This window comes from Passer domesticus, chromosome Z, assembly GCF_036417665.1.
Source record: "Passer domesticus isolate bPasDom1 chromosome Z, bPasDom1.hap1, whole genome shotgun sequence".
In the NCBI taxonomy this organism is placed as follows: Eukaryota; Metazoa; Chordata; class Aves; order Passeriformes; family Passeridae; genus Passer; species Passer domesticus.
Genome location: NC_087512.1, coordinates 74,479,916 through 74,501,569, shown reverse-complemented (window position 1 = coordinate 74,501,569; position 21,654 = coordinate 74,479,916). Strand labels below are relative to the sequence as shown.

The 21,654-nt window shown below is 38.6% G+C and overlaps 1 protein-coding gene across 3 annotated transcripts in view; it reads left to right on the top strand.

Annotated features, from left to right (window-relative positions):
* Positions 1–18,136, top strand: part of TDRD7 (tudor domain containing 7) — a 47,597-nt gene extending 29,461 nt beyond the window's left edge. For all 3 annotated transcript variants that reach the window (XM_064403097.1, XM_064403099.1, XM_064403098.1), the window contains exons 7-17: positions 4,770–5,350; positions 7,726–7,912; positions 9,459–9,570; positions 10,393–10,595; positions 10,735–10,869; positions 12,266–12,349; positions 12,511–12,645; positions 12,965–13,075; positions 14,498–14,988; positions 15,315–15,475; positions 17,664–18,136. In XM_064403097.1, the coding sequence (XP_064259167.1) occupies positions 4,770–5,350; positions 7,726–7,912; positions 9,459–9,570; positions 10,393–10,595; positions 10,735–10,869; positions 12,266–12,349; positions 12,511–12,645; positions 12,965–13,075; positions 14,498–14,988; positions 15,315–15,475; positions 17,664–17,884 (2,421 nt within the window). In that variant the 3' untranslated portion in view covers positions 17,885–18,136. The remainder of the gene's footprint in view (positions 1–4,769; positions 5,351–7,725; positions 7,913–9,458; positions 9,571–10,392; positions 10,596–10,734; positions 10,870–12,265; positions 12,350–12,510; positions 12,646–12,964; positions 13,076–14,497; positions 14,989–15,314; positions 15,476–17,663) is intronic.
* Positions 18,137–21,654: the final 3,518 nt, after the last annotated feature.

Here is a 21,654-nt window from a genome sequence, read left to right as displayed (position 1 = left end):
TAGTCCATGGTATGTACGCTGTGGTAGTTGCCTTCCATGTTGCATATTTAAATCAGATCTGAAAGAACTCCTGCACCACGTTTCCGAAGAATTCTTCTCAGTGAATCAGAGTGATAGTTCTGATTTGTATTTTAGAGCTGTCTTTGAGAACCCGTTGGATACCAAAAATCATGGAGCCAGACTTCTTGTTTGCCACATACGATGATACTCTGTCACTAAATGCTAACTTCCTTTGCTGGTTTCCTTCTCTTGCCTTGCAGAAGAACAGCAGAAAATAACTGCATGTGCTAGTTTGAATGTAACATTGACACTGAAGGACATTTACTCTGACTAGAAACTCATTTCAAGGATGTGTTTTCTCCAGTTCCTTCTTGGAAACATCATGTTGATGCTCCAGGAGGTTACCAATATATGATTATCACTGTACACACAATTAAGCAAGGCTGGCATTGGAAAGTGGATACTTTCTTTAGTTTATATGTGTTGGTCATTGTTTTTTTTTAACATTGTCACGCGTATATGTGCAAAGCTTTTTTCCTGCCAACACATACAGGAGCATGTGGGCCTTTGTTCTTGCTATATGTGTATGTCAAAACAAGGGGACTTGCTCTTTTGCATTTCACTTAGTTGCAGTGTCAGTATTTATATTGGGAGTATTTTTTAATTTGAAGTGTTATTCTTTAAGTCTCCAAATTTCAATTTTTAAGAGCTGCCTCTGATATTCAAGCCCAGGAAAAAAATACTATTCTCCTGTGTAGAACAGTTTCACTCTCTGTTGCCCTGATAATTCATTCTGCCAGCTGTTGCCTCTGCTTTGTGCTCTGTAATGGAGAGGTGGTAAGAGGCAAGGTCATAGAATCACAGAATATTCTGAGTTATAAGGGACCCATAAGGATCATTAAATACAAGTCTTAACCCTGTGCAAGGCATCCCCAAGAATCACACCATGTGCCTAAGAGTGTTGTCCAAGTGCTTTTTGAGCTCTGTCAGGGTTGGTGCTCTGAGCACTTCCCTGGGGAGCCTGTTCCAGTGCTCAAACCATTCTGTGGCTGAAAAAGATTTTTCTTAATATCGCACCTAAGCCTCTGACCATTCAGACCATTTTCTCTGGTCCTGTCACTTGTCACTATTGTCACCAGAGAGAGGTGATCAGTACTCACTGCTCCTTTTCCCCTTCCCTCAAGGAAGTTGTAACTGCAACTCAGTTTCTTCTTCTCCAGGCTGAACAGGCCAAATTACCTCAGCCACTGCTCATATGGCCTCTACCTAAGGCCTTTTCTACCTTCGTTGTCCTCCTCTGGATGGTGTCTAACAGCTCAAACTGCCCCAGCACTCGAAGTGAGGCTGCCCCAGAGCAGAGCAGAGCAGGACAATCCCCTCCCCTGCCTGGCTGTGATGCTGTGCCTGACTGATGCCCCCAGGACATGGGTGACCCTCCTGGCTGCCAGGGCACTGCTGGCTCCTGTTCAACTGGTCACTGACCAGGACCCTCAGCTCCCATTCCATGGAGCTGCTCTCCAGTCTTGTTCCCCAGTCTATACTGACATCCAGGGTTGCCCCATCCCAAGTGCACAATCCAGCACTTCCCCTTGTTAAACTTCATACTGTTAGTGTTTGCCCAGCCCTCTAGTTGATTGAGGTCAGTCTGCAAGGCCTCCCTGCCTGTGAGGGAGTCAACAGCTCCTCCCAATATTTTTCTCTTCTGTGAACTTGCTTGGTACTCTTTCTCAGGGTTACTAAGCATCCAGGTAATTTATTAAGCTGTTGAAGAGCTCAGGGCTGAGGATGAAGCCCTGTGGAACCCCACCAGTGACAGTCACCAGTCTGATGTCCCCATTCACTGTAACCCTTTGCACCTGACCGATGAGCCAGAACCTATCCCATTATGTGATTATCCAGGTGTGTGCTGGATGTTTTGTCCAGAAGGACTCTGTGAGAGCCAGTATGGAAAGTTTTACTGAAGCCCAAAAAGATTATATCCACTGGATCAGCTAGGTGGGTTATCTTGTCATAAAATTAAATCAAGTTTGACAAGCAGAACTTTATCCTCATTAATCTGTGCTGGCTGTGATGAATGGCTGTGTCATCTTTCAGGTGTTTCTCACTATCTCCTAGTATAATAACGTGCTTGCAGAGCTAGGCTGTCAGCTGTACTAGAGGGGAGTACCTTGAAGGCAAATCTGTGAGCTCAACAGGCACCTTGGTTGAGACATTTGTGCTTAAGAAAGGGTGTCTGTTTTGAAGTGCTGCTCACAAGTGGAGCCATTTGCTTGTTATTAAAAGTTTCTGTGGCCTTGAAGGTGATGTGATTCCTGGAGATATCCTGTGCAGGGCCAGGATTTGAACTCAGTGATTCTTGTGAGTTTCTTCTAACTCAAGATATTCCGTGATTCTAGTGATGTCAACCTGTGCTTATTTATACTGAAATAATCTGAAATAATTTACTGAAAATAGCATTTTGCTGTCTCTAAACGGTTTGCGCAGTTAACATGTACAGCCTCTTCAAAACTGACTTCAGTGTCTAGAAAACCCTAGAGCTATTATTGGAGTTAAGAGGCTTAAAGGTCTCTGAGGATCTTCTTTTGTCAGTCTGCTGCTGGTCTTTAATGTGTAAGGGTTTATAGTCCTGTCAGCAAAAATTTATTCAGCTCTGTTGTAGCTCTATTTAAAGAGCACTAGCCAAGAGAAGGGATTCATAAGGGTAAACCTCTGCATCCAGCTTCTTCCAGGATGAACTGCAATATATTCCAACAAAACGTTATCAAACAAATTGTTGTCCTGATAATGTTAAGTATTTTCTGGAGCTAAATGTTACCTTGACTGGTCTTGTAAATTAATTCCTCAGCCGTGTCCATGGACACATGGGACATCATTATCAATTCCTCTCTGTCTAGGATGTGATTATCTGCCAAAATGGCATGCTCTGATTTTTCTGTCTGTGTGACTTGATATACTTAGGTCTCCTGACCATGTATCAAAGCCTTTGCAAGGCTTTGATAAGTTTTTGGTTTGGTTCTATTTTTAACTGAACTCCTTTCTTCTCCTGTGGTGCAAAGGGTACTCTAAGATTCCTCATATCAGAGGCTACAAATATAGGTGTTCTCTGTCAGGAATCACTGAAGGCATCTCAGTCCTTCTAAGTTTTACTGCCAGACATGTTTTCTGTCTCTTATATCAAGCTGACTAGTAGAGATGCCCAAGAACTTTGCTTTCTTATGTCTTATTCTTGCAGAAAGTATTTCTATTTTGGTTTTTCACTGATAGAGAATAATTTAGGCATGCTACCAGGAATGTGTGAGAGTTCTCTAACATGGTTAATATTTCTTTTTATATCTGTGAAAATTATTTCCTTTTTGTCCTGCTAGTGTTCATGGAAATTGACCAAGACATCTTCCCAATAACCTCTTCACAGATTGTCTTGGCACCAGCCTAGGCAATGTAATGCAGAGCAAGTGTATTGAAATGCACTTATATAGTTCATTTCCTGACTCTTAATTCAGATCTTGTGGCAATTTGTGCTGTGATGTGATGTATATAGGACAAAATCCATGGTTCTAGACAGAGCAAAGGCCATATGATTCTTTTTTAATGTACTGTAACTCAGTATTTTTTTCTTGCTTATGTTATCTTGATAATGAGTGATATGTGTTATTCTTTTTTTGTAAGATAATACCTGAAGTCTTATTCATTATGCTTTGATTGTATGATGCTAGGACAGAGCTGCAAATAATTAGATGGGCAAGGTTTATAAAGTTCTGATGGGTGTGGACATTAATAGAGTGGAGGTGAATGCTACCCCTGAGTAGTAGCAAGTAATTCAGCTGCTCCATGTTTTTTCATTGATCTACTTTTGAAAATTATTTTGATTAGAGTTGTTTCCTCTGACAAAGGAACTTCAAAGTGGAGCTACGTAGACCTTAGTAACTTTCTTTATTTTTCTTCCTTTGGGACCAATGTAAAAACACTAAGACCTTTTTTTATCTCAATTTTACATGGATTCCTGCTAAGCTATGGTTAGATAAATCTAGGCTGAAACTGCAAAGCTTCAGCAAGCAGAATTTTATTGTGAGTTTGTGGCTACAGTTCTCAAACTGTACTTTGAATGTTGTGACTTCAGCATATGTGTGATATGCTTATAGCAAAGGCTAGCTTTGTAGAGACTGTCAGAATATCTGGTTCTGAAGGAAGCTGGGGGTATGACTTAAAAGGTCTAATCAATTTTATTATGACATTTATTATGAACCAGAAATTTCTTCCTTGATTTCAGAACTTTGTAAAGAAAAGTAATTTCCTGAGCATGACAGCCTTCCTGACAGCACTGCCTGGCATGTGTCCTCTTGTTTCTGAAGTATAGAATCAAAACTCCTTTCCCTCAGAAAACTGAGAGAAACTTTTGTTTATGATCTGCTTGCCTGTGAGGAAGATTGGGGAGGTTAATATGCAAAAGATGTAAATTTGTGAAGGGTGTCACCATCTTCTGGTCCTGCTAGGAGGAAAGAGAGACTGTACTTCTTTGGAAGCAAGTCCCAGTTGTATTGCACAGATTAGATAATTGCCTATTACTGATGTACTCATATGTGTTTGGAACCCTTCAAAACAGAAGAGGAAGCATTACAGGAAATGCTAACCTGTAGTAACTGCCTCAAGCTTAGCACCCTGTGGATGTTCTCTTCAATGTCTGTATAAAATGCATATTATAAAAGTGTAATTGGCAAAACAATTTAGTGTTAGAGATGCAACTGATTATTGACTGTCTTTTGTTTTCCAAGGTAGAGAAAATACACAGAGGTGATCCAATTGATGGATTTCTTTATCCTGCTAAGAAAATATCACCAGCAGCAAAAAGTGATGCTGAGCAAGAAAAGGCATCTCAAAATGTTACTTCACCAAAAGCAGACCCTTTGTTAAAGCCAAATATGGAGACCACACCTGCATCACTCAGTAGCGACTTCAAGGCAAAAGTTGTTGGCATCTTGCTGAAGTATTCCAATGGTCTTTGGGCTCATGCACTTCCCAAAGTGTACCAAGACACTTACCAAGTAAAATTTCCAGAAGACATTCTAAATAATCTAGAGTCGCTATCAGATGTATGTATTGTGGACTATGTATCTGAAGTCCCCAGAAAGGCGATCCTCTATGCTAAACCCCAGAGATGCATTGATGAAAATCTGAATGTCACTGAGAAAGTCAAGAGGCATGATGATATGAAGGCCACAGCTGAACAGCAGTATGAAGAATCCAAGGACCAGTACCTGGAAAACATAACTGTTCCTTCTTTAATTATTCCGTCAGAAGGATCTGTGTCCATCATGGTGTTAGAGTTGAAAAACACTAATGAGGTCCTTATTAGGCAAGTTTGAATTTTGAAATCTACCTTTTTTGCTTTATTTATAAATCTACACATTCATATTGTGCAGGCTGCCAGAAAAAATTAGATGAACAGGAGGTATCAGGACTTTATTATTTACTTATTTTGCCAATGAAAATTAAAAATCCTTTTGTTTGTGTGTTTAAATGGAAATTTTCTGAAACTTTTTCTGTCCTGAACCAATCACTTTTATCATTAGCTTTAGCTTGTCTGAGAATCAAGGCAGATTTGACTTGCCATTGGAAGACTTTATAAAATAATTCCACTACAACACAAAACAGTATTCGGATATTACTATTGTGCTTATTAAAATACTTTTTGCTTCTATAACTTGCACTAACTAGGCATGACTTGAGTGCATTCAGATTCCGCTTATGGAAAGATGAGCATTCATCCAGCAAAAAATGACTAGTGTTTCTTGATTTGGTTCCTAATCCTAAGGGGACAGTGTAAGACGTGGATTGTTAGTTACATTACATCTGTTACTTCCATTCTGCTATGCACATGTGACTCAACTCTACAAAACATTCCTGTGCACCTTTTAGTTCTGGCATCATTTTTAACTTACTGTCCATGTAGAGTAATGGTTCTTAGCTTTCTAGTCAGTTATTTTAAGGATGTTTCCACTAAGTATTTTGGATGAATACTTTGAGTACGTGGATTAAAATACCATATGACATTGAGCTGAGGGTGTTTATGTAAAAATTTCTCTTCAAAGCAGCTGTTCCCAAATTTTGAACCATGTTTCTTGGACAGTATTGAAGTTTCTCAGTTTGTCTGCTCTTATAGGTACATGATGATAATTAGTGGTTTCTTGGTCCTAGTTACAAAAATTTCTACTCAGGGTTGTCCATGTACTTCATGGGCAGGGTCATCCTGGTGATGAAACTACCCCTGAAAGGATTAGGGTTTTTTGCCATGACAGGAAAATGTTCATGTAGACATATAGGGAGGAAACAGTGCATAGGCTGTTCTTTTCTTACCTGCCTACCAGCCTCCTACTGCTGACCTACACAAGAACTATGTAGCTTCTGTTGGTTGATGTTGATTTTTGCAGGATCAATAAAACCAAGATTCCTAACTCACTCTCAGGGATGGAGCAATATCTCTTTACTTTCTTGATATGTGGCTAAGTTTTTTCTCTGAAACCTTTCACTTGAGGTAAAAAATTAAGGCAATGCTGAAAGGTGCTGGTTTTGATGCCGTTTCTGTTTTGAGACATGGATCAATTCTCAAAGAATTGCAATGTAGTCAGAATAAAAGTGAAATGATAGAAACACTCCTAGATATTTGCTAGACATTCACAACAGAGTGTTTGAAGGCAGAGATGATACACTAGGTACTGCAGTTGAATTCTCACAAGAAATGGAGAATAAAATAGGGAGTGAAGCAGGAAATTCTGGAAGATTCTTCTGGTTTCTGTGGAGTTACTCTGACTGTTAGGTATCTTTATGAAACAAATGTTCAAGAAACTTTTGAGTCACGCATACGTGACTGCCACCCCGCATTATCTCCATTACAAAGTAGATGAATGCTTGCACAGAAACAAAAAGGCTATTTCTAGGAAAATCAGAGTTCCCTGGAATGTGGTCAGATTTAGCATAATTTTATAACAGGTTTATGATACCATGTTGTATTACAATATCTGCACTGTCTCTGGGCATATAATCTAAACTATATGGTAGAATTGAGTAGTATCATGATCTCTATAACAAGCTGAAACAGTAGCTACTCATACAGATTTGTGGGTGGGTAAGTTTCTTTTTGTCTGCTCTAATCTAACTTGTTTCTGAAGCATTCAGAACTTCCCATGTGGATTTTCTGGAAGGTTTATATACTTGATTTAAGAAGACCTATGTAACACACAAAGAGCATTAATATGAGCCATTAGGTCAGCAGCCAAATACCAAGATAAAGCTGTTGTACTAGAGAAAACAGCACTTGGTTTAACAGTTAATTTTTAAAGATACTTTTGATGCTTTGGTTTAGATCAGCTGTAATGAAAACCAGATTAAGATGGTGTTTGTTAGTGACAGAGTAACTTTTTTGTCCTAAAAAGAGAAGAGTTTGGACATGAATGTTTTAGAAAATGTATATAAATTATTCATATATGCATGTAAATGTTCTTATGTTTTTCTTCAGCTTTTTTGAAGTTGCATCCCAACTCTTGTTGTGTTTTTTTTGTTTTGTTTTGGTTTGGTTTGGTTTTCTTTGTTTTGTTTTGTTTTTGTTTTGGTTTGGTTTGGTTTTTTTTGTTTTGTTTTGTTTGTTTGTTTGCTTGTGGTTTGTTTTGTTGTTTGTTTTTTTTGTTGTTGTTGTTGTTGTTGTTGTTTTGGGTTTTTTGTAAAATATTGTAGGTATGTGGGCAAAGAGTATTCTTCTGCCCAGGAACAAATGGAAGATGAAATGAAAGCATACTACAGTCAGAACAGTACAGTGTCACCAGCTCAGTCTCTGAGTGTTGGGCAGCTTGTTGCAGTACATGCTGAAGAAGATGCCTGGTTGCGTGCACGGATAATTTCTCTAGAGGACAACAGAGTAAAGGCAAGGAATTACTTCTTTTGGCATTTGGAGAAAGAATTGAGACAAGCTTATTTTTTAGATACACAGTCAGTTCTTAAGTATGCTGCACTAGTATTCTTTCTTTTCTTGCCGTAAAGTGCTTCTGTTTTCAAGTATATGAGAAATTATGACCTTGTAGAAGTCATATGATTGACAAAATTAAATGGTCTTTCAGGTTTTTCTCCATGAATAGTTTGAGTTTGGGAGTTTTGATTTTAAAAGGAGCTGGGCCCTATAGCACTTTGGTGAAAATGTACCTTTTGGTAGGAGGAATGGTTTGAGGGGAACACAGGGAGAGAAAGGGAAGGACAACATTAATTTGCTCCTTGATCTTGTCTGAAGTCTTGTACTGAAGTATCTCTAACATGCACTAAATAGAAAGAAAAAAGAAAAAAAAAAGAGTATACTTTCTCCTTCCAGGCAAATCTGGTGTTTTGGGAGTTATTGTATGTATTTTAGTTAAACCCCATTGACATTATTCAACTCCTCTGTTAAAATTTTCCTATGCTGAACAGACTCTTCTTGCCATCTGCAGTGAAGTTAGAACATATATTAGAAGGATAAAAAAAGTGAAAAACTGCTCAGTTATTTCTTGTCTAGTCAGTATATAATGATACATCCTTAATATTTTTGTTTCTTTCCCTAGCCCTCCTTAACATACTTTTAAAGTTGAACTATTGTATATATTTCAGTATAAACTACTGAAATAACACATGTATTAGAATGGAGTTTTTTCTGAAAGTTAGTATGATACCCTTCAGCTGTGAGTTGGAGTTGGGTGTCAAAACTTGGTCTTGTGAAAGAGAGGTCTTGTTGGGTTTAGAGAAGTGGCAAGAAAATTAGTAGCGTGCTTGCTTCTAATTTCTCCCTAGTCAGAGCTATCAGCCCAAAAAAGGCTGCTGCTTTGTGGCAGCTTTTGCTATTATCTTGTGTCACAGTGTTTAGACCTCCTTTTTAATATTTGCTATGCAGATATTTTGCAAGATGGAGTTTCGGGGAAAAAAAAAAGTTGTAGGAAGTCCCATCAAAGCCTTCTTTCTGTAACTTTAGCTCCAGATATTTGTTGCCAGTAGTAGTTTGCTTTCTAGTTTCCTGCATTCACTGTGGTATTTATATCAAAGTAAAGACAAACTTAAGTCAAAATTATTCTCTTAATGCTGTAAATACAATAGGCAAAACTTAAAATGGCACCTAAGTGGTCTGACTTTTCAACACTTTCAGAACTTTGTAAATAAAAATTGTGACTTCATTACCTTTCTTCACATAGTTTGAGATAATATATGCTGAATCCTTGCAGCACAGTTCCTGTTTAAAGCTGAGATTCTGTAGAACAGTTGGAGAGGAGGGTTTTATAGAGATTTTGAGAAGGAGGCTTTCCCTGAAAACATGAAATTAATGGTACTAAACTGGCAAAAAGTAATTTGTCTATGGGTGTATAGAGACTGTGGCAACCGAATACATTCTCAAGAAAACATACTTACAATTATACTCATGATCTTGTGCTTTTAATTCCATTTTCTGTTCTCAGGTGTACTATGTTGATCATGGCTTCACTGAGTTTGTTGAAAGCAACAGTGTGTGCAGACTACAGAAACAGTTCAGATCACTTCCTTTTCAAGCTGCAAAATGTAAACTGGCAGGTAAGAGAAAGCCAGTGCTGACTGCACACATGCTTACTGTTGGCACAGCTTATGTATTGAAGCCTCTGTGAGTCTGGGAGTTCTGATCCTTTTTTGTAACAGCTCTGTATGTGTTTGATAGATTTTGCTCAGCTCAGCTAGTCTAAGCAGACATGGGTATGTGTGGAAAGAAGGAAAAGGAAGGAAGAAAGGATGTCAAGAAGAGTTTTACAGAGAATCCTTGATATTAGAAGATTATTTTGTCCTGTACCTCTGTAACAGAGCTTAATTTTAACATGGATGTCTTTGTCCCTTTAATATATGTGAACATAAAGAAATTAAAAGAAGCATTTAAAGTAAAGGAAACATGTTGCATCAAGCAATGTACACTAGCACAACATTTTTTTCCATAAATGAGGTACATCTGTTGTGGCCAAATGAGGCAATATTTCTAAATATGAGCCTATTTAATTACTCTGAAATGATCCTGATGCTATTAGAAAGGTAAATTTATTTGCCTTTCTAAAACTAGTAGGCCTTTTTAACATTTTAAAAATATTTAATTTTAAATATTGTTGTGAATTTTGAATATTGAATTTTGATTATTGCTGAAATTGCTGTGAATGAGCTTGTCTTGTTTTTGGTTGGTTGAATTTTTAATACTTGGATGCTTTTCATTTATTTCTACTCATTTGCCTCAGCTCTTTCTGAAGAGGGTCTTTTTCTTTTCTATTCTGCCCTGTCCCCAAAGAGGGCTTTCTCTGATAAAAAGGTAGAAATTAAGCAGATTGCAAGTAGTAGGGGTGCAGTAAAACTTCTGTACACTAAAAGTGTGTCTTACAGGACTGGAAGCCTTCTGTGATGATCCTGTCCTAGTAAAGGCTGTGGAATCACAGACATGCTTCAAGATATTTGCTGTGGAAATACTGGAAAAGAGTGATACTCCTCTTCTTGTTCTCTATGACACTTCTGGAGAAGATGATATCAACATCAATGCTATTTGTCTGAAGGCATTGTATGACAAGTCCCTTGAACTGCACCTACAGGTACCATTGTCCTGTTTCCTCCTTAATTATTAAAAATCATTGACTATTGAGGTCTTAGGTTGGCAAAAACAGTAGTCAGAAATTTGCTAAATTTTGTGGGGTTTTTTTTCCCTTTCTTGTTGCACTCTTACTGTTGCAGGTAGATGCACTATATACCAACGTCAAAGTAACCAGTGTTTCCTCTGATGGGAGCCTGTATTGTCAAGTGCCATCCAAAGGCTTGTCTAGACTTTCTGAAATATTGCAGAAGCTAGAAGACTATTTTCTCTACAAGGTAAGTTCTACGGTGAGGGAAGTGGTGAAGTCATGCAGCATTCCTCCAGAGAGTACCAATAATTTTCCTTGCGTGTAAGTTCAAGTTTTTGTGGTAGCCATCCAAAAAGGCTAAAAGTTCTCTTTCTAGTTTGGGGTTTTCTGGGGTGCACCTTTCAGTGTGAAAAGTGTCTTTTGATATTTTCTTTTCAACATCAAAGTGATCTATAGGCAACATTTTGAAAAGTCTTAAGTTGCTTTAAAATAGGCAACTTAAGTTGCTTTAAAATGTGGTGGAGAAGTCTGGTGTTCCACCAGCCATTTACAGACACATGCAACAATCCTTATTAGATTCAAGGGAATTTAGGCCAAATAGAAGAAATCTTAAGAGAATGTAATTTGTAAGAATTAAGATAATAAATTTTGTAGTTCACCTGAGCCTGACAAAATCAAATCATGCAATGCAGCTCCTTGGGGGTCCTGTTAGAACTGCTGCTTGTGAAACTATGCTGTCCAAAGTGTTCTAGGTGTAGAAGTTGAGCTTTAGACCTCTTGTTGCGCCCATCTGGTAATATTTTATACTGAACACATTTCATTTATCAGGATTCAGTTTCAAGCAAGCTAAACATTGAAAGAAAGTGTATAAATATCTTGGTAAAGTTTAGCAACACAGGTTGCTAAAAGTTGCTAAAATATTTAGCAACACAAAGACACTAAGGAAGGCAGCCATATAGGTGTTTCAAGAGTTGGTATACTTGGGAGAGAGAGTGCTTGTTTTTTTCTTGCTGCTATCAAAGAAAGAGATTGTTTTTCAAATTCTTTTAATATCAGGCTTTGCAGCTTATCTGGAGGGTTTTAACTCATTTTGCCCAAGAATTTAAACCTAGTGAGGTGTTGCTTGTTCTTCAAATGGAGTTTCCCTACTTCTTGTAGTGTAGCCATTGTCTTGTTATGTTATTTAGGATTGTCATGGTGCCTGTCACCCCTATGAGACTTTCATTTGAGTTAGCAGTAAATTTGGGTTGTTATATGTCTCAAGAAATTGTATGTTCTAGAATATAACCTAGGAGCTTCTTCACTTGTCTGTCATACCTCTTAACTGCTCTCACTTTGCAAGTCAAGTAATTGTTGGTGATTTCCTAGTCTATTTCCAAATGTGGCTTTTTACCCCTGTCACTTCATGTTCTCCCAATTTCCCTGTAAGATACAGAGTTTGGGATGAAAAGGATACCAACTGGGGAAGCTTAAAGCAATGTGTGTGATAAGAAGTGTTTCTAAAGCTGGAAAGATACTTTTTATTTGAAACAGAGCTTTTTTTTCTCAGTACTGTTTATGCCATGTGTTGCTTTTGAAATGGTTAGATGAATGCCAGATAGTAATAGCTCTGTGCTTTTTGACACCTGTTTTTATATTTGCAGCAAACATCTGAGTTCAATGTATTGCTACCTTTCTGTGGCAAAATCTGCTTGTTTCCTTCCAAAGGAAAATTGGCACGTGTAGAGGTAAGAAGTATTAAAAAAGCAGCTAGAATTTGCCCACATAGAAATGTCTTTTCTTTTTGTTCAGCTCACTCTGAATGTTTAGTTTCCATGAAATATTTTATAATGTGTGTGTCACTGTTGGGTTTTAACCTCAAAATTATGCTCTTGCTTTCTTCTTTCAGATAAAAATTATTCACACTAGACGGGCACTTGATGTGCAATTTATGGATAGTGGAACAGTTGCAACTGTAAAAGTATCAGAGCTCAAAGAAATCCCACCGCAATTCCTGAAAGAAGTAATTGCAATACCTCCTCAGGTATAAAGACATGTTAAAGTTAACCTGTATTCGATCTCTTTGGGAGTGTTTATAGTGCTGCTGGTTCAAGGTTTATGCACTGAAATTCTGCTTTGTTTCACAGCATTCAACATTTTATTATGCATCTTTGCCTGAAATAAATCACAGTGTAGCCCTGTGAGCTGGTGGATGTTGTGCATGTGTCATGGTACTGGATTTGCGTTTTTGCTCTTTCTCTTTCTCTTTGTCGTACGTGATTGACTCTGTCAGCATTATTCCCTGAATTGTACCGGCTTTCATATTACTAAATTATACCTTGTATACTTAATTCTGTTCTTAGGCTTTGAAGTGCTGTCTGGCGGATCTGCCTCCTAACACTGGCATGTGGACTCCAGATGCTGTACTGTGGCTGAGAGATGCTGTAATAAATTGTCCTGAATTTAGCATGAAGGTAAGTAGTCAAAATGCCTATAAGACCTGAACTCGCATAGGCATGTGGAAAGAGCATATGAAGAACAACTTCAAAAGCTTAACAACTCATCAAATTGGTTTTGGTTACAGAAGTGTAGAAGTTTGTAACCAGCTGAAGGACATAAATTCTATACAAAGTTCTTTTCTTAGCAAATTTGTTATAAAACTTATTTGCTTAGGCCTGTTAGAATATTTTCTTTTCCCCTCTTCTGTGAATTTAGCAATTTTCACAGCAGTTGTTCACATTTTGCTGTCGAAGTCCAAATACGCAACCAGGGTTATTTTGCCACTGATAAGAAAGAAACGCAGTTGTCATATTTCAGGACACAAAAATACTCAGCTTCTGAGTTAATCTTGAATTACTTTAATGCCTCTGGTGAGCAAAGCTTTTTCTCCTTCTAGTCTTTGAAAGCAGTTTTATTTTTTGTTTCCTTTTTCTAATTGGCTTTGTTTTAGTACATGCTTTATATAGTTAGAATTTCTCTTATCTTTGAGGTAAAATTGTTTCCATTTGCAATCTATACTAGCCAGTTTAACTAACTGAAAATACTCTTCTAAAGTTAATCTAGTGTAACTACAGAGTAAACAAAGATAATTTCTTCTTAACCTTTTGATTCCAGCTACTGTCAGACACTTTGAAAAAGTGCTTATAGCTTTCTATAACCTTCTTGCTTGCTTTAGTCTAGACCTCTGTTCTGAGATTTACACCTGTTGCACCTGGCTTTTATAGACATACTCTTCCAAAAGAGTTTGAAGTTGGTGCTAGTTTTTACTGTATTAAATAATAGAGAACAGATGCATGCTCTAATTGCAGAAAGTTTTTTTCCTGGCTAGGAGCATCAACAGAAGCATCTTTAAAACAACGTTGCATACTTTGTCAAATTGAAATTTAAGTGCTTTACTATTAATAATGTTAGCATATCTGATGGTAAATAGGAAATATTTTTATGTCAGTGATTGAAAACTACATGTGAGAGAAACCTGGAAGATTTTTCTTTTTTTTTTTTTCATCTAATTTAGCAGGCCTCATTTCCCATAATGACTGGAAGATAGTTTAAAGGATTAGGTGTTATTATTTAATGAGTTGTTTAGATCTGTGTGGCCACTGGCTACTATTCTTCTGAAAACAAGAATTCTACATGCAGTACTGTGATTGTACCTGTTGGATGTAACAAAATTCAAGTTTTGTGTTTGCTTTAAGTTAATGGAATTGCTGCAGGTGCTTTTTATCTTTTTATCTGCTGTAAACAGCTTATTACCCACAACTTCTTGAATATCTTAGGGAGAACACTGAAAATGTTTCTGTGCCTAAATGCAATGAACTGCTTTAGCCTTCTGTACAAAATCAGATGCGCCTTTAATAGTTACTTACTCGTTGTTAAACTGTACTTTGTGTTCCAAGGTGATTAAACAGGATGCTTCAAAAGGAATTGCACACATCTACTTGTTTGCTCCAGAGAATTTCCCAGACATGGATCGTAGCATCAATAGACAGATCAAAAATGCAGACTTGTGGAAGCATCAGAAAGATGTTTTCTTGAGTGTGGCACCCAGTGGGACTAGCTTCACAAAAGCTGTAGGTGATGCTGTTCCATCTCTGCAGTTACCTAGTGGGAAGCTGGAGAAGGGTTTCCCTGATTCAGGCAGAGAACCCGGCAGTGCAGTGTCCACCACTGAGCTGCCGCCTCCTCTACCCTTGCCAAAGCCTGGTGACCTCATGGATGTCTACGTCTCGGTGGCCTGCCATCCCGGTCATTTTGTTGTCCAGCCTTGGAATGAGCTAAACAATCTCTACACCCTAATGGAAGAAATGATCTTGTACTACAGCAGGGCAGAAGAGAAACCTGTGACCATTGAAAAAAATAAGCTGTATGCAGCTAAAATTGGAGATGAGTAAGTAGATACCTAAATTACTTAAAATCTTTGAAAGCAAGCTTAACTCTGCTAAGCTAGGCAAGCCTGGTTTTGCTTAGTCCGCATTGTTAACAACACAGCAGATGTCCAATGATGTCTGAGAGATTAAGGGAGTAAATGAGATTGCAGTCTCTTCATGCTTCCAGATTATAGCTGGGATAGTTGACTTTTATTCAGCTAAATCTAGATTTGGGAAGCCTGAGACATGTTGGTTAAGATCTTCTGGTTGTGCATTGTTTTCCTGGTACTTTGGCAGTGTGTGAATATTAATTCAAATGGTCTGTTCTTGTTCTTCCCCCTTTTAGGTGGTACAGGGTCATAATAAAAGGGATTCTTAGAAATGGGTTTTTGTCAGTGTATGAGCTGGACTATGGCAAACATGAGTTTGTCAGCGTAGGTAAAGTACAGCCACTCCTAGATACGTTCAGAAGACTACCTTTCCAAGCTATCACAGCTCAGCTTGCAGGTAGGTATTAAGCATTTGCAATTGTTTTTGTTAAAGTCATACATCAGTGGGCATATGAGATGAACAGAAATGTAAATTGGAAAAAAGTCAAAGGTCATATAATTGGGTTTTTTCTACATGTTTATGTCCTGCTTTTATTCTTGGCATAGGCGTGATGATTCTGTGTAATTATTTTTGTTTGTTTAATTTAATGCAGCACTTTAAGATACTGTCTTTGAAAATGAAGACTCTTTAAACTTTCCCAGCAGCTGCTTTTCATGGTTATAAAATTTATCATTTAATGTGTGTGATATCTACTATGCAAAAGACACAGGGAAATAAAAATGTAATGTTTTTTGGATCCTTTAACATAAACAATTACCAAGTGTGAAAGTGTGTCTTATGATGTCTGTTGGTAAGAACCTAATGTCCCCATTGTCACAGTTTACATAAACTTACAAACCTAGATGTTGAATTTCTAGAGGATTTTTTGGTATATATCTTGACCCTATTGTAATTTACAGTACTCCAGTGCATATTTGGAATCCAGAGTTGCCTGAAATATACTGGTTTTCTCAAACAAAGAAAGAACTCTTTGAGGGGATGGAGCTTTCAATAAGCTTAGATAATTTCCTTGAGAATATGGCACATAGAGAGTGTGCGTGCTTCTGAGAGAATTTCAAAAATAAAACTTGATCTCTCCTTACTATCTTTTCTTTAATTTCAAAATTTTTCCTTCATTTCTGTGTTATGTTTGGGTGTATACGTCTCATCTTAGTCAGCTGCTGCTTTCTGAAGCTGTTTAGTCAGCACTGCTCTAGATTTCAGTCACAGAATATGCTTTTTGGAAGTGACAGGTGACAGAGTTAGTGCCATGTGGCTTCTGTGGGTTTGCTTTCCTGCATAGCCTCAGAGTGACCTTGGGGATTGTTTTTAAACTAGTGATGTGTGATGGATGTCCTGCCAGCAGGGTGGGGTCCTTGGCGTGCAGTGCTGTAATGTGGCTGATTTCTAGCTCTGTCTGCTGGAGGATCCAGCTCAGCAAGTCTGCAAGTCATCCACTTTTCCTGCTTCACGGGGTCTCCCAAGCAGCTAGCTAAATTGCCTCTGAAATGCTTCATACTGTCAAAGCAGGCCAGCCGAGCCTGGAAGATCAGTAACTATTGTCCTGCTATTCCTCCAATTTTTTTGTCTCTGTGTTTGTGTCTCATGCCTCTTAGTCACTGATCTGTTTCCTTGTAAAATCCCATTTGCGTTCCCATTTGCATAACGCTTTCCTAGCATTAATTACTCTTCCTTAAGTGTTGATGAACTATTGACTTTTAATTCCTTTTGTAATCTGCAGGCAGCTGTGCTCCTGTGTTGTCCTGTCAGTGGCAAGCTGCTGCTAATAGTAAAAGCAAAGTATTGTCATTTTGCTGTTCTGCTTCTATTATCCATCAAGTGGCTTTTGGGTATTCCACCATAATACTTGAGTCTCTGTATCTAGATGCCAGGGATGCACAGGATCCCCTGTGTCCCATACACCAGCAGTGGTCTGGGAAACTGAATCCCAAGTCTGCAGGAGCCACTTATTTCTAGGTGGATTGCACCCATATTCAAAAACCTGTTTAGGTCCCAGCAGACTTGACTTTGTGGGATACTACTCTGAAAAAAAGTAAGAGCAGTTGTGAGATATTTAGGCATAATTTCTCTTTGTTTCTGTCCTCTCTATGTCTTGTTTGGGACTTGAAGGTTTGGCAGGTGTTTTAGTAACTGGTGCTGCTTTGAGATGAAGAAAATCTAAAGCAAGGCCAAGTAATCTAAAGCAAGGGACAAGTAATGTCAGCACCCTCAGGCTGAAGATAAAGGAAGTTTGTTTTGAGAGGGTCTGTAGTTTCCTTTTTGTCATGGTTCCTCACAAGCCCTGGTCATGCAAGGCAGCTAATATTCTCTGAATTGCTCAGTGAGTCAGTGCATTTGCCTTTCACTTCTGCAAACACATCATTATCCTTAGACTTCAAGAAAAAATAAGTGTCCTAGTCCATGTAATAATTAAGCTTGTTTGTGTGGGAGATGAGTGAGCTTGTGTTTCTTTTCTAGATTTAAGTTGTATGCATTAGGACTTTAAAATCTGTTTTGTCAAGTATTTAAACTCACACCACTTCTTTTAAACTTAGATTGTTCTAGTCTATAAATGACCTTCTGTTTTGCTTTACATTTTTCCTAGGAGTGAAAAGCCAGCAGTGGTCAGAAGAGGCATCAATAGTGTTTCGGAATCTTGTAGAGAAGAAACCTTTTGTGGCACAGATACAGGCAGTTAATGACAACACTAACTCTTGGGATCGAAAAATAGTGACTTTTCTTGTGGACACATCTCTTCCACATATTGATACATGGATTCATGATTTTGTGTCTCAAAGTCTTGTGGAATTTTCAAAGGGTGATTAATCATCATTTCTGCGATGTAGCAGCTTAGCAATAAAAATGAGTAACAGGCTTTGAAAAGAAATATAACTACTACATGGCCTTGAAGACATAATGGGGATAAAATTGAAAAATCTGTGTTTGTTTAACAAGTTTGGATTCTGTTGACTTCAGTTGACTTTCTGACAATTTTCACGTTGTTTACCATTGTAATGCTAGAATATTTGAGTTAAATTATTTTAAAAGTTATTTATCAATAAAACAATGTTCAGTTTTGTTCTTGTGATCATTCCCTAATTTTGGAGGGATTTTTATCTCATAGCTGTTACTCAGAGTCATTACAGGGTAGTCCTTCCTTAACAAGTGGTTTTTATTTCTGAATTTATTGTCAGAGATATGCATTATTGTTGAGTTTTTCCCTTTTCCATAACTTGGTAAGCTTTGAATAGTGCCTTGTTTGGCATACTGCATTTGTGGGGTGGAGCATTCACAGACAGGTGTGCACTTTGTGTACTTACTGCTCTGTTTGCTGTTCTTTAGCAGTGGTACCACTTTAATGAATTCTCTGCTCTCCTCCTCACACCACCCCTCTGACCAGCTGCGAAATTCAAAGCATTCCTTTCCCTCATTTTTTGATAGCTTGTTTTCATGTATGCTGCTGCGAATCTTCAGAGGACTTCTGCTCCCTGGAGACAGGAGAAAGCAGTATCCTATAAGCATGCAGATGGTTGCTTAAAGTCCTTTGAACACAGTATTTTCAGCCATCTTTGGAACCTACTTTATTTTTGGTCTTAGAAATATTTAGAGGAGGTGTAGACATGATTGTATTTCATAGTCTGCTGTCTCAATTTAAATTTGTTTGCCATAGTCCCTTGAGATTGTTAAACACAATATTAAAACTTTACACAATGAATGGCAGCAATGGGATTTTTTTTCTGCTGTGCATGGCTATGTAGTATTTCTAGTAGTACACAAGCCAAGCTAAGGAATTCTGCTATAATGCTTTTTTCAGGAGTACAGGAGACTGGACAGAAAGAGAAACAACTCATGCATGTGTAATAGTAGGGTGGGAGAGAGAAAATGCATACAAATAATCTGAGCAAACAAGCTGTTTCAATATATATTTGCACTCCTTAGTCAAATTATGATGGTGGTCTGGGCTAAGCAGCAAGGAGTCCTCTTGGAAGTCTGGTGCATGTCTCTCTCTCTGGATGTACACTGGGTATAGCAGAGCCCTTATGATGAGAGTGGGCAGTGATAAACCAGCAAACTGCTACTCTAATGCGAATTGCTACTTAAACGTGGTCCTCTCCATATTTAAGTGTGCTGAGGCTGAGACTTTTAAGTGTACTTGAGAGAGAGGTAGTATTAACAATGAAGATAAAATTAGTTTTTCATATTAATCAACTTCAGCTGCCATGGCAGAGAAGGTGAAGAATGCAAGTGAAGTAAGTCATGTGGTGGTGAACTACTGTAAAATAAACGTCAATGCAAATTTCCCTCTGTATAGGATGGGTTCTGAGTCGGAAAATTTCAGTGATGTAGGGCAGTAGAATGACAAGCACTCCCCTGAGCTCCTGAAGAGAGATTTCCTATGTAAGTAGGACCATATCTCACCTTCACAGTTGTGCAGGCTAATGGCTGCAAGCCATTTTCATGGCAATAGAGCATTTTGCTGGAACTTCAAAGTTTCATGAGAAATACCTGGGCTGTGTTTGCATCCCTTAAGGTTTGAGGATCTGTTCTTTGTCAGAAGTTTACTTGCACCTCTGCACTGATGAGGCAGAGTTTGTGACTTCACTTGTAGTATTAGAGGACAGACCCTGGCAGATGTTCAAGATACTCAAGATGGTTTCTAAACTTGTGTGCCCCTTCTGAAATATGCCTCCCCCTCTGCTTGGTTGTTGTTGGCTAAAAAGCCCAGGTCAGAAGCAAGAGCACAATCCTAGAGTCCCATGCATTTGCGCAGCTCAGTGCTGGAGTTCACAGAAGCTGCTTTGTGTGTTGGTAAAGCAGACTGCAGTCTAACAGATCAGCAAGCCCTCGGGCACTGCTGTTCACGTGGTTTTTGTGCATGCATGGAGCGTACACCCAACCCAAAGTTACTGACACGCTGCGTTCCATTCATATGCTGTATCCAGAGGGGCTGCACTGATGTGTCTCTCCATCTTCATTCCCAGGATACAGTACCACCCCTGCCTTCAGCAACTCCACTACTGGTCCATTATAGTACAGGTACTGCTCTGTCCTTGTGCAGAACTATAATTTTACACCTGCTTGTAGTGTTGCTCTCTTACCCCACGTAAGATCCTGTCAGACATTTGCTAGCTGACCTGCTAGTGCTGTTTGACACATTTTGTGCTCTGCTCTGAAAAACATGCAGAGCACGTTGGGCATACACAGTATTGAACACTTCAGGATTGCGGAAGTTTCCAAGCCATGAAATAGCATAATAATTAGTTAGTCTGCTGTCCCCAGGAGGTACTAGACATGCCTGCTCTGTGGAAGTTGTTAATGCACACAGAATGCTGCGTGGTTCTTCAGTGTTTCAGCAGTCAGTGTTGCGGGTGGTTGTGAATGGTTTTTCTCTTCACGAATGCATGGCGCTTCACTAGGGCTGCATCCACAGCCCGTGTCTGAATCAGACAGGTGGTGGAGTTACTTTCCATTCTGACAGCTATTAGAAAGGCTTCACTGGAACCCTCCATGCAGTTCTGGGCACTGTCCTCCCGGAAAGATGTGGATTAATCACAGAGAATCCAGATGAAAGCAACAGCGATGTCTTGGAAGATTGGTTTAAATAGTAGGATTTGCAGTTTGTCTGCTTGGAAAAAGGCTAAGGAGGAGAACACTTTCTGAAGTTTTCACTGGTAACTATTTTTATATGTAGATAAAACAAGGCATGTAAAAGCTTTAGTTGCAGGAAGAAAGGGGCACAGACAGGGAATTCACTGGAACTCCAGTTTCACTATAAATGCCAAAACCGTGTAGGACGTATCTGCAGAAGCTGATCATCCCTTGGAATGTGGATTTGGAATGTCTAAGTCTTGGGACCCCACCCAGGATAACTTTACAACCAGAAAAGGGGAATGCAGCTTTGTTAAACATGTTTTGTGGATCATTGTAAATTTTTAAAAATGAAAAATGATCCTTCATTAGCTAGAGAAAACAGATGCTGTAATAACTAAAACAAACAAAGCAGATCTCTTACTTACCCAAGGCTGTTAACAATAAGCACTTGCAAACCTCCTCTTTTTTGTTTATTCAATCTCAGCTGTATTTTGTTAAGCTGACAAAGTTTAAGTTTACCTGTTTTCATCTCCCAGTGTGTTCACTCCAGCTCATGTTGAGGAACTCTTGTTTTGTCAGAGAAACATGAGAACCCTCTTTGCCATCTCAAAATTAATTCCTATCCCTAGGGTTTCCAATCCTGGACTATTCTTTCCCCATTTGGGAAGACTTTTGTTGTAAAGATCTTTTGTCTCTGTGTTTTCACCACACTCATCCTTTGTCCTCACAGTTGTGCATCAGACAATTCTGAGAGCCTGGATTCTCATGTGCTGTCTGTGTTGGATGAGAAAAGTGAAGAAAAATCATGCTATGAAAAAACCATCGCTTTAAACCTTCATAAAGCCTGAAAGCTCCCGTTTGTGATCTTTTTTTCTTTGCTGATGTTTTCAAGTTGGATTGGAATTCTTAAACAGGAGAATTGTGGTGCTCTGTGAAGTTGGAGCTTGGCTAGGGCAAGGGGAGCCCGTGGCCTGATGGACATGCTTCAAGCAGGCCAGCCACTT